The sequence below is a fragment of the Schistocerca piceifrons genome, chromosome 5, assembly GCF_021461385.2.
Source record: "Schistocerca piceifrons isolate TAMUIC-IGC-003096 chromosome 5, iqSchPice1.1, whole genome shotgun sequence".
Lineage (NCBI taxonomy): Eukaryota > Metazoa > Arthropoda > Insecta > Orthoptera > Acrididae > Schistocerca > Schistocerca piceifrons.
Window position 1 is genome coordinate 289,650,234 of NC_060142.1, and position 13,647 is coordinate 289,663,880.

A 13,647-nucleotide genomic window follows, 5' to 3' on the forward strand; every position below is an offset into this window, starting at 1 on the left:
ATAACATCAACAGATACGAAGAAAGTAAATTGGAAAAAGAAAACACTACATGGCAAACACCCGTATCATCTAACTCAGCCACACATCGATCAAGACGCATTCAACACATGGCTAATAAAAGACAATATATACAGTGAGATGGAAAGATTCATGATTGCAATACATGATCAAACAATAAACACCAGATATTACAGCAAGTATATTATTAAAGATCCCAATACCACAACAGATAAATGCAGACTTTGCAAACAACAAATAGAATCAGTAGATCACATCACAAGCGGATGTACAATACTAGCAAATACAGAATACACCAGAAGACATGACAATGTAGCAAAAATAATAAATCAACAACTTGCCATACAACATAAATTAATAAAACAATACGTTCCCACATACAAGTATGCACCATAAAATGTACTGGAGAATGATGAATACAAATTATACTGGAACAGAACCATTATAACAGCTAAAACAACACCACATAACAAACCTGACATTATACTCACCAATAAAAAGAAGAAATTAACACAACTAATCGAAATATCCATACCTAATACAACAAATATACAGAAGATAACAGGAGAAAAAATTGAAAAATACATCCAACTGGCTGAGGAAGTCAAGGACATATGGCATCAGGATAAAGTTGACATTATACCAATTATACTATCAACTACAGGAGTCATACCACACAATATCCACCAGTACATCAATGCAATACAGCTACATCCAAATGTATATATACAACTACAGAAATCTGTAATTATTGATACATGTTCAATTACCCGAAAGTTCCTAAATGCAATGTAACATATACCATACAGTTAAAAGGAAGTCACGCTTGATCAAGATCCACATCACTTTCCATTTCTAACCAGACATAACATCTGAGAGAGGAAAGAAATAATAATATTCTAGAATGATTTTTCACTCCGCAGTGGAGTGTGTGCCGATTTGAAACTTCCTGTTTTATACATGCTTTTAGATTCTGTAAATAATCTGGGGTTGCTGCTAGTGTATGCTGGACTGGGACTCGAATGTAGGACCTTTGCATTGTGGGAGGTCAGGAAGGTAGGAGATGTACAGTGGAAGTAAAGCTATGAGGGCAAGTCACGAGTCGTGCTTCGGTAGCTCGATCAGTAGACCTTGGCTCGCTCAATGCAGAATTTGTGCTGACTATTAAAAGTATGATTGTATGGGGTATTGACAAAATTTGCAGCTTGACTGAGAATTTTCTAGTAGGGAGCACACAGTACATTATCTCGAATGGAGAGTTTTCAACAGGTATAGAAGTAACTTCGGATGTGCTGCAGGGAAGTGTGTTGGGATCCCTGCTATTCATGTCACGTATTAATGGCCCCCAGACGTCTTACAGATAAACATTTACCTATTTGCTCAAATATTCTACCAAACTTTGATGAAATTTCGAAGTGTTACTGTGATTGGCAAATTCCTTTAAGTGTTCGGAAGTGTAAAATTGTTAATTTCATAAAACAAAAAATATTAATATACAGTGACAATAATATCAATAAGTCACAGTTGGAATTGGACAACTCATATGAATAACTGGGTGCAACAGTTTATATGGATATGGAACGGGACCCATACTAGATATGCCTAACAATGGGTGTTGAACAGATAGAACAAACGGCAGGATAAATATTCATAGGTTTGTTCAGCCCATACCGGAGTGTCACAAAGGTAATGAAACAACTGAACTGGCAAACTCTTTAAGGTAGATGCAAACTTATGAGAAAAAAATTAAAAATATTGTTTTTAAGTGTAGTTGCATGAGTAGAACTAAAAAAAGTGTTCATTAATGGTAACACTAATCATGAATACATATCCTGTATCTGACTTGTCCCACATAATTTCAATAAAAGAATCATTCAAATGACCCATGGAACATTTAACTAACTACCTAACTAAATGAGTGACTGAAAACCTTCTTTTATGAAGTTCCTAGAACTAGCTTTAACTGATGAGCCAAGGAATAAATTACAACCTCCTACACATTGCCCCCATAGGGATCACGAAGACAAGATTACAGCACACACTGAGGCACTCAAACAGTCATTCCTCTTGTGCTCCATACATGAATGGCATGGGGAAAAGCTCTAATAACTGTTACAGTGGGACATCCCCTCTGTCATGCACATCACAGTGGTTTGCAGAGTAGGTCTATAGATGTACATGTTGGAGTCTCAGTCCAGCACACAATTTTAATCTCCCAGGAAGTTTCTATTAGTGAACACTCCTCTACAAAGTGCTTGAGCTGTAGCTGAACCATGTCTCCACAAAATCCTTTTTTCCACGAGAGCTAGTCCCGCAAGGTACACAGGAGAACTTCTGCGAAGTTGGAAAGATAGGTGCTGATGTACTAGTAGAAGTGAATCTGTGAGAATGAGCTGATGCTGATGCTGCTGCTGCTGCTGCTGCTGATGATGATGATGATGAGGCAGAGGATGGTGGTGGTGGTGGTGGTAGAGGTAGAGGTTCATTTGCTCAAAACTGTATACTATTATCTCTGACAATTCTTCACTGATTGCTATGAAATTTTGACACAATGTTGCTTTCGAATATGAGAGTGTCTTTGTATACCTATTGGAGTACCATATGGTATATAAATATATATAATATATAAAGGGGTATGTTGTTAGCAAAAACCTTATGTTTGTTTCTTCAATATTTTAAATCTCCAGATGTTCCTCACCAATTTCTTTGAAATTTCAAAATGTTGTCAGGATGTTGAAAACTGATTCCACTCAGTGTGAATTATTACATAATTGTTCCCCATCAAATTCAGAAAACAATTACCCCACAATAATCAACTTCATCAATGGGCTGCACCATTTCATATTGGCTTCTCTACCACTGTGCTATGGAACTGTGACATGAGGATTTCAGTGTATAATAGGACTGGAGACTCATGTCTACAAACAAACAAAAAATTAGTTGCATAAATTTATTTTGTCAATTAAAATCTTATGACTATTACTTGTAAATAATTCACATTCATATGATTTGGTTTTTAAATTCTGCTCTCTGCAAAACACAATGTATTTCTTTTCTCTATTACCAAAACATGTTTTGATGCCTATGTCTCATTCAATATAGTTCTGTAAAAATGTTATGCAAAGTTTATGGTTATTTTTGTACTTTAAGCCTAAAAACTGTACCACATGAATTTTTTGTTTGTTTTGATAGCTCAACTGAAAGTACATTAATTGTGGAAGTGGGTTGGCACAAGTTGGTTGCATTTCTGTTGTTTGACGGTGTGTCATCTGCAAAGTACATAAGGATTTGCTTCACACACACACACACACACACACACACACACACACACACACACAGAGTGTAATGGGTATGTGTGCAGATACTTTTATTTGTGACTGAGAATGGTGTACTATTTACTTCATTTGCAGACTAATAATTATAGCTATTAGGAGTAATATATTTTTAGGTTGGTTAGTACGTCCAGGTACATGTGGCAACAGCAAGCCGTTAATGCTTATTTTTTGCTGGGCAGCAGGTCAGATGTTGAAGTGTGGACACAAAATGGTTAGCTTATACCGATAATCACAGTCCACTTTGTGGTGCAGTAGAAAAAAACTCAGGTAGTAAATTATGTGACATATTTGTGGGGTTTGTGGAATACTTTGACACTGAGAAAAAGCAACTAACCAACTGATGTCTGTACATATATAAAAAAATATCTGCACTTATATCTGGTCGTGCAACATGAAAAAGAGACCTATTTCAACTTCTATTTTTAAAAACTCAAAGACTGCAAGATGGTCATACTTATTTGTAAAATAGAAAATGATAGTCTGTACCCTTACACAGTAAAGGTATAAGGGTTCAGGCTCACTCTCAGGTGAATATCTAATTCTTCTAGTTAAATAAGTGCATTGAACTTGTGAATTTTTGTTGAGAACAATTATTTATGGTATGCATTGCAGTTTGCACTTAAGTGTTCCTGTAACATTAAGGAGACTAAACAGCTCCACCATAACTGCAAAATCTGGTTGGAGAGATGGACAGGTGGAAATTAGACTTGAGCACATGCTATTCTAATTTCATCTGACAAGGCATCTGTGTAAAGAGCTCAGCATGAAAAGGGGGGAGGGGGCAGTATACTGAGGTAAAACTGGTAGTTGTGGATAATGTGAATAAAACACCTTCATACAGCTATGAGGCTTTTGGAAACATGTCATCAATCTTGACTTTTTAATAATCATAACTTTTGTGATAATTTGAGTGGTTATTGAGTTTAGGTGTTTTGTGCTTTTTAACTGTTATTCATTATGTCTCTGAGCTCTGGTTGCCTTTCCTCAGAAAGTTGTTTGTAATAGTACGTGACACCAGAAATGCAATCATATGAAAATCATTGCCAATTTTCACATCACGTTCATAAATGTACATGATAGATGGAACTAAGCAGACTGTCATATCACATGATACATTTCCTTTACTGTGTACCTTACCATCTTTGAATTAGCACATTATTCAAGTGAATTTGGAGTCAGGTGGGACCCTGCAAGAGCTGCTAATCAAGGGAATTGAGTCTAATAATAACACAGTCAGTGAATGATGTAATAAGTATTGGTGTGCCTTTTAATAAGGATGGAAGAAAGACTGGGGTTTTAAATATCCCAGTATAATGATGCCATTACAGAAGGATCTGAAATGTGAAATGGACTGTGACGGGATATTCTTCTCGAAGAGTCATTCCAGTGTTTTTATGAAATGGTGTAGGTCAACATAAACTGAATAACAAGACAATGAGCTGTGCTCTAGTCCATCTGAGTGTGATTCTTGGGCAAATAAAATGGGATAATAGGAGTTCCTTTGACCAAAAAATAAATGTTACTTAAAATGGCCAGAATGAGACACAACAAACTGCTGTAAGAAAAGTAAGCTTATCTTCACAGAAGACTTTTCTGGTATAAATACCGAAATGAAATTGAAGAAGACTTTTAAACAAGTTGAACTTCTGGGGCACTGCATTGCAAATGGTGTGGCTATAAGGAAGATAATGTTAAATTTAAATCACTAGCCATGAAATTCAATGAATTTTTCCTATCAGTAGCTGAAAACACGGGGACAGAAATGCACTTTAAAGAGGAAATCTGGTAGGATTGCTTAAACTGGTATTGCGTAATTGCCCACCCGTTCTAGTAGAACAAGAAAAATTACCCTGTTGGTATTTTCTGTGATCTTGCATGCATCAAAAAATTCTGCCAGGAAAACTGCATGGATGGAATCATTTGTTAACTACTTAAGCAGAGGCTCATATTTACAAATGATATGATGGGGATGAAACTAAATTTAGAGTGGGGAAACATGAAATATTGTTTCTTGCAAGGACAAGATTTTGCCAGACTCTACAAATTACTTATTGTTGATAACAATCACTTCCTTATTTGATGGTTATTTCTTCCCCTGAGAAGGAGTAACTCAGACCTCTCACTGCAAAATAGGATGGATGAGGAATGAACTCAATTGAAGCCCAATTCACGCACATGTGCTGTTACGGTTGTTGCAGTGTGAGACTCCATTGTACTAATGAAAGAACAGCTGCTTCCATGCTCCTCTTGATTACTCTTCATTCAACCCATGTTTCCAACAATTGAACAATGGAGCATAGCAAGTTCATGATATGCTGTTCTGTTTTACAGGTAACCTCTGAGGCTTATACCTTGGCACTATGTTCTTAAACTAACTCTCGCTGGCCTTTGTCCATTGTTTTGACTGTTGTTTCAATTCTGGTATGTACTAATAGATTCAGATTTCAACCACTTTCACAGATCCACACAAAAAGCCCTAAAGTTCTTGATGAAACAATACAAAAACTGTGGTGAAATAGTCTTCGTGTGTTGTTGGTCAATAATGAGAAACTGTGCACCCCTTCACTCTTCAGTTGCTGTCTACTGCTGGGTGCAGCACCTCTTTAATTTTCTTGGGTGGTTGGAAAATGGATTGGAATCTGTGCCTCCACAGGACTTTGCCTATTTTATTTGTTGTCTCTCTGGAGAAAGGAACGAGTGCTATCTTGTGATGATTGAGTATCTATATATTTTTGTTCCTTAGAGATTTATGTCATTCACTATAGTCATTTTTGTAAGATGTCTTATCTTGGAATTAGTCAGAAACAGTCCCAATCAAAAACAGCATGTTTAAACTGCCCTGTTTTGGGTTGGATGACAGAAGCTTTGCACATTGAGGTATAGGTCAATATTTGTTGGCTGCTAATTTTCCTCATCATAGTAAAACTAATGCAGTATCAGGCCCAGAAAACCATGCAATGCCAACCAGCTGGTGGCCACTGTGTTGTCCTGTGCCAATTGGTGTCATTAGGATGCAGTGTGGAGTCAGCACACAGCCCTTCTACTCATTATCAGCTTACTAGACCTAGGAACTGCTACTTCTCTTACAAGTAGCTCCTCAGTTGGCTTCACAGTGTTGAGTGCACCCACTATAGCCCATCCATCAAGAAAAAATTCCTGTCAGTATCGGGAACTGAACATGAGTCGTTCACGTGGCAATCAGACACATATGGTGAACCACTTGATCATAGACATATTCTCTGATACCACATGGAAATTTCATGACTTCATGGTGTCTCCATAATTTGTTAACTAAATAAAGTACTGCATCACCTACAGATAGCTCCTAACAATGATGACAGAAGTTGTAGAAAGCTTGAGCTTACCTACAAATCTGGCACAGCAAGTAATCTGTGAAACATTTCTTGACGAATGTTGCTGCGGAAAACTATACTCTCATACAAAACTCATGTTTATCAATAATTATTTCTTAACCTCTCATACAAATTTATTGAAAATATCAGACAACTCTAAGTTTTGTCTCATTTTTGCGTTTATTGTCTGTGATAACAAATATCCTGGTTGAATTTTATGTATTAGCATATTTTGTGAAGGATGTTTAGTTACATATATCAAAAGGGCAATGTAACCCCAGCCTTGCCAGGTACAATAACTACTAATGAAATTTTGTCTCCTTTGTGAGGTTTCTGTAGTATTATTGAGTAATGATATCTTTTGGGTATCTATCTGAGTTGATGATTAAATTTTATGTCAATATTTTGTCAAATGGCTAAGTCAGGGTTGTGGTCTCACAGAAGAATATGGGGAATTCTCAGTGGTGCCCCTGATAATAACTGAGTGCCACCTCAGACACCTGCAGTATCCTTTGGTTTATATTTGTTTTCTGGTGCCCATGGCCATATTTTGTAAACTGGATATCTTTCTGATGTTTTCCAGCTCAGACAGATGAGGTAACCCACAATATCTTAATAAGCTGAGTTTAGATCATAAGCATTAATTAAATGGGAGCCATCTCTATTTATAAGGGTTTCTAACATCCTGATGTTGACAAGATGTGAGTTACACACACACACACACACACACACACACACACACACACACACACACACACAAAAAAAAGAAAGATCAGCACAGTTGTAGGAAAATAAATGTTCTTCAGAGGTTGCAGCATGCAATAGAAGTCAAATTCTGCTAGAAATAATGATAAGGCAACAAGTACTTGTCACACTCTGGCTGGAGTCCAGATAACAAGCACAGATAAGATCATTGTTCGAATCACCTAAAGTTTGTAAGTAGGTTACACATAAAATATTGTGTGCAAAACAGATTCAGTTCAGCCAAAAATCTGGAAACATACAATCACAATTTTCTCTCTTAACTGGCAGTATTTGTAGCTGGCTAAAACTTTTTCTCTGTTCTTAAGTACATTTTCTTACAGGGGGAGGGAGGGGTGAACAAAAATATAGAAACACCAAAAATCAAACAAGGGAAACTCCAGTTAGGAGTATCAACAATGTGGGAAAAGATAGATTGCTACTTACTATAAAGACAACATGCTAAGTTGCAGACAGGCACAATTAAAAGACTGTGGCCCAAGCTGCCAGAGTTGGCAGTCATTTGTGCATGAGATGTGCTTGCTTGTGTGAATGAGTGGTGTGTATTTCTCTGTTTTCTGGTGAAGGCTGAGGCTGAAAGCTGATGTGTAAGTGTCTTTTAATTGTGCCTGTCAGCAACTTAGCATGTTATTGTTACAGTAAGTAGTGATCTGCCTTTTCCTACATTGTTGAAACACCAAAAATATTACACATTACCATACCTAATATGGTGTAGGAAAACTGTTGGCATTGAAAACAGCTTCTAGTCACCTTGGAATCGATAAATATGGCTCCTGCATGGGTTACTAGGGAATCTTATGCAATCCTTCCTGAAAAAGAATGGAAAGTTCGGGTAATGATAGAGATGGATAGTGATCACGCACACTTTTCTCCAAAGGAGACCACAGAGGCTCAATAATATCAAGATCTTGTGACTGTGTTAGCCAGGGGAGATGTGTCAGTTCACCCTTATTCTCACAAAACCAAATCTAGACACTGCAAGCTTGTGAACAAGGGTCCACTCATCTTGGATCGCAGCATCACCATTGAGGAACAGGGACTGTACCCTAGGATGGTCCTTATTAGCCAAAATGGTCATATGCCCCTTGCAGAGTAACCATGGAGCCCGTGGAATACTACAGTATGGCTGCCCAAATGCTCATGAAACCCTGTCATATTTCACTCATCCAGAAGTTGGAAACAGCACACAACAAGGCTCATCCAACCAAATGCCTCTTTCATTGTTCGATAGTCTAGGTTTTGACTCTGGCATCACATTGTTCCTGTTAGAGGCATTTGCATTGCTGATTAGTGGTTTTGGAATTCTAGCTCACCCTGCTGTTCCTAGCTTATGGAGCTCCCTTCATGTTGTTTTTGTGTTGAAAGTGCTTAAGCATGTGGCATTCAGTTCTGCAGTGACTTTTGGGCTGTCATTCATTCATTTTTTGTGACAATCCTCTTTACTGACCGTCCATCACAATCACTCAACACACACTTTCATCCACATTGTGACTTAGCTTGTGATGTTTTTACACTTTCCCTGTATGTGGTATAAGTCTTTGATATGGTGCCTCTTGAAACACCAACTGCTTCTGCTATCTTGGTTGTGGAAGCACCCACCATATGAGCACCAACAATTTGTCCACATTCGAATTCACATAGCTCCCACATAATGCACTCACAACAACACAGGAAATTGTTCTGATGATGATCGACAGTTGTAATGTATTGAGGACATCATAGAGGTGCAGTGCATGGTTAAATAAAGCAGCACAACCTGCAGGTTTGGCTAGCAGTTATGTGCAAACATGTATTTCTTGTGGTATTCCCATATTTTTGTCCGATCCCTTTATGTCAACAGCAAATTGTTTTGCAGGATCTGAATTGCGCCTGGCTGGTATATAAGTTTTGTTACAAATACAGCTTAAAGCAAACTGTGTCTCTTAGTACATTGACAAAAAGGCAGAAAAGAAAATTAGGGCTTAATGTCCCATCTGTGGCAAAGTCATTAGACATGGAGCACAAGATCAGAAAGTGGAAGGAAACTGAGTATGCCCTTTGAAAGCAGCTGTCTTGGCATTTGCCTTAATCAATTCAGGAAATCATGAAAAACCAAATCTTGGATGCCAGACAAGAATTTGAACTTCCATCCTCCTAAATACCTTACCATTGTGCCATCTCACTTTATAGTACAAGACAAGTAGACAGTTTTAAAAATGGACAGACTATCTGTACATATTTAGTAACCAGATGAACTTAGAATATATTGCAGAGAGATGACAAAAGGTACATTCTCTCTGTTAACGTGTCCTTAAGAGAGATATATCACTCGTTTTATTGCATGGCTGTTTTTTCTCCTTCTATTTTATAAATTTATGTTGGTACCAGATCAGTTCCTTAGTTGTTATATTTTCAGTGAAGATTTGTCTACAATATTTAAAAATTAACATTAACACCATACTTATGACACTGTGTTGTAGCCACTTTCACCCTGAAAATGGCAGTGCCATGTCGTGGTATAGACAAGTGCATCACCAAGCGTGCCTCAGAGGAGTGCAAAAAAATTACCCTTGTTTTCTTTACAAATAAACAATCTGATAAATAGGATGACCAGCAATCTGCAGCTGGTTGCTGATGATGCTCGAGTGCACAAGAAAGTGTTGTCATTGCTCATGGAGTATGTTTGTAGATCTCAGGGACTACACTAGCACCCTCAAGTCTGTGCAGTGTTCATCAAAGCATTCTAACACAATTAAGGCGTGGCGTGTGGGCGTGATGAAAGTGCAGGTTACATACAAGGAATGAGTGAATGGTGCTGTGTTTGTGAAATAATGCTTACATATCATTGGAGGCCAGATTATGGTATTATTTACCAGTGAGAGAAGACGGCACACAGCTTGGAGGACACATTTCATCCAAAGTGAATATTCTGTAGACAAGAGTACCTTCACCATCTTCCTGAAAGGCATCAAGTAGCCAACATGCATTCATTACATCATGCGGTTTTTGACGTGCTTGTACACTGCCACAGAAGTGTACCAATATGTACTGAAACTCATCAATAAAGGTGACCTTTTTCTTGGCTGTGTGTGTCCTACATTGGTTCTGGGTCCATGCTAGTATCTATGCCTTGTGGTGTGCAATGAGTAGAGATATGGATGTGATTTGTGGTGTCAGATCCCAATACTGAGATGGCTTTGGTTGAAATGCTGCATGCTGGTTGTGATCAAACCATATATTGTTACAGTATGTAATTGTCAACAGCAGTTTTTGTGTTCAGCAGGTTGTTGCCCACAACAACTGATTCAAACAGTGGTAGTTTTCCCGAAATCAAGATACTCACAGTACTCTTTACTCTCAGTAGTATGTTATAAGCCCAGTGCTACATGGACAATCCTATACATTAGACAGTTATAATCTGGTCGCTACAAACTTCTCTGATATCTTGCTATCTTCTGTCACAGCAATGGCCAGGACAAAGTCTGACCACATCCTTGACTCATCATGTTGCAACCTCTCAGCTTTCTATGACAACAGGGGCACTCTCTTTCCATATAGAAGTTATATCCAATTCATTTGCTTATTAGGGTATGTAGGTAGGAGCATTTTTTTAACAGCAGCTAAAATAATAATCCATTTGCACATGCTGAGAGACACACTTGTGGAAAATACCTGTGATGTACCTGGTGGTCATTTCACATACAAATATTTGTCATTGATAGTTTATTGTACTAAAGAGGGGGACAATGTGTTAAAGTGCACACATAATCTATTTTACTTATCAGGTTTTGCACAGTTTTCTATATTGATTGCTCTCGTGCTCTGTTAGAATGTACAACTGTCTACAATGTCATCAGTCACTGTGCTTCTAAACATACTCTCAGATATAAAGGCAGGAAAATGGAGACTTGTTTCACAACTAAGTTCATTTTGCTTCTTGCTTGTAATACGTATTTTCAAAATCCTCAAAGTGGGATCTGGTGCTCTGACACAGAGATGAGCGTCAGAATATATTGGTGGCTGTAATAGCTCATTTAGCACAGAAGATAAAAGTTTCTCTGTTGTCATTAAATTTAAAGTATGTTTCTCAATAACACAAGTAGTATCAAAGACTAATATATTAATTTTTATTAAATATAAGTGACAGTGTTATTTAGGAATCTGTTTTCATTGTTACATGGTGGGTATTAAAAAGCAATTTTGCGTGTATAACCTGTAAACTGATTTGTTCTACACTGTTTCATTATAACTCTTGCCAGATACCTGTGGAAGATGAAATTAACCAATTATATTTGTAATCATTTTATGTCTCTGGTTCCACTAGTTTTGCAGGAATATCTGGTGGCACTGGTTACTATATCTTTCCTAATATGAATTAACCAATTAGCTGTGTTCTCATTTTATGTCTCTGGTTCCACTAGTTTTGCAGGAATCTCTGGTGGCACTGGTTACTATGCCTTTCCTGATATAGTTACAGAATGACTTCCAAATAGACACTCTCCCCAGATCCAGAATATTTCGACTGCCTCTGACCACATGTACATTCGTGGAAAGATAAATATGCATGTTGTTGCCCTCAAATAAACAATACAGCATTATTGTAGTAGATTATGTGAAGATCTTGAGCCAACAAGATCTCAAATGCTACTGTCTAACAGCATGTTTATACATAGAGTTTTTTTACAGGAATGTGTAATATTTTTTAATGTTAACAGTAACTGTGGCTGGAGCTAATTACTTGTGTTTTTGTTGTCACAGGTGAAGTGAATGGTGGATTTGTTGGGGACGCTCAGTCTGTGGCCGGTTCTCGCAAGTCTCTCAATCTTCATCCAGTATTGCTTATGCCACAGCCACATGGCCCAGAAGCAGATCGATTCTCTGAGTTCTCAAACCGCACTGGTCGTTCAAAGGCATCCGGCTACCGTCCTGAGTATGCTTCAAGCATACAGAACTTCCAGCTTTAAAATATTTGCATATAAGACAGTGTTGAATATTGTACCTACACATGAGTGAATATTAGATTGAACAACTATATTCATCTATGTATCATGTAATTGCTGCACACTCAATAAGAATGTAACAGGTATCACTGCATTAAAATTCACCTGTTACATATCTTCAATGATGTGCAATGAGACAAACATGGTTTATATTGTTTTAGTATCTTATTTGGATATTCATTTTCTCTTCCTGTATCCTGAATTTTTTCTTTTATGTGTTTGCTGTGCATAGTGTATTAAATTGTTTGAGAGCTAAATTAGAAGATTATTTAAATCAGAAAGGTTAGTTTCATCCCTGTAATAGAAAATTAGCTGTGGATTATTAAGACACAATTTTAAAGTGTGGCTGTTGCTTAATTTGTTGTTTATTAGAGTACAGGCATTTCAAAATAACCTGTGAAAGTCTTTAGGATGTTAATTCAAAATGCAGAAAAGGGTACAAAATATGATGATGATTACATGGCACAGGTAACCTAGCCGCTTAAAATGAATGTTCACACTTTTTGTATGCCTTGTTATATATGTATCAAATATATTTTTAACACATTTTTACTGTGGAAACCACAATAAAACTAAATTTTTCATTGACATAGTCTTAAATGCCATGATGGCTGTAAGTGTTCAGTATTACCAGAACAATCTTGCTCATTATACAAAGCAGTCATTGAAATAAAAATGTTACCAGTCTGAATATAATATGGTATCAAAAATTTTTCTATGTGCTAACATAAAGTGATTCTTAAAATGCTTCGTGATTCCATTTTTCATATAATGTCTTTCACACCATGTTGATGTGACATACAGTGCAACTTATGATCATTCCATTGATTCTATTGTATATAATTTTTTAAAAGAATGGAAGAAATTTTTGTACTGATTTTATTTTTTCTGAAACTGGATGATTGATATTTATTTACATAGACAGTTATGAAGTGTATATATTTTTGTATCAGTGACTCTGAAATAAATCATTGAATTGCTAAAAATTGCACTCAACTACAGGAAAAAGATGTCCCAGTGCCAACATAACTACACTTCAATACAAGAATTGTCAATGAACTACATTCAAATCTTAAATGATCTATTGTGAGCTTATGTTTCATATGTATAGTAGCATCTTTAAAGTACACAGCTTCTTTATTTTATTTCAACACACTTTCAACTTTCCATTACATTTTGAAGCACATTCATCTCAATCAC

General features: G+C 36.9%; 1 protein-coding gene across 1 annotated transcript in view; it reads left to right on the top strand.

The window, feature by feature from the left end:
- LOC124798555 (LHFPL tetraspan subfamily member 3 protein) overlaps positions 1 to 13,378 on the top strand; it is a 161,346-nt gene extending 147,968 nt beyond the window's left edge. Inside the window, exon 3 of the mRNA XM_047262012.1 lies at positions 12,206 to 13,378. Within this exon, the coding sequence (XP_047117968.1) occupies positions 12,206 to 12,411 (206 nt within the window). The 3' untranslated portion in view covers positions 12,412 to 13,378. The remainder of the gene's footprint in view (positions 1 to 12,205) is intronic.
- The last annotated feature ends 269 nt before the right edge of the window (positions 13,379 to 13,647 follow it).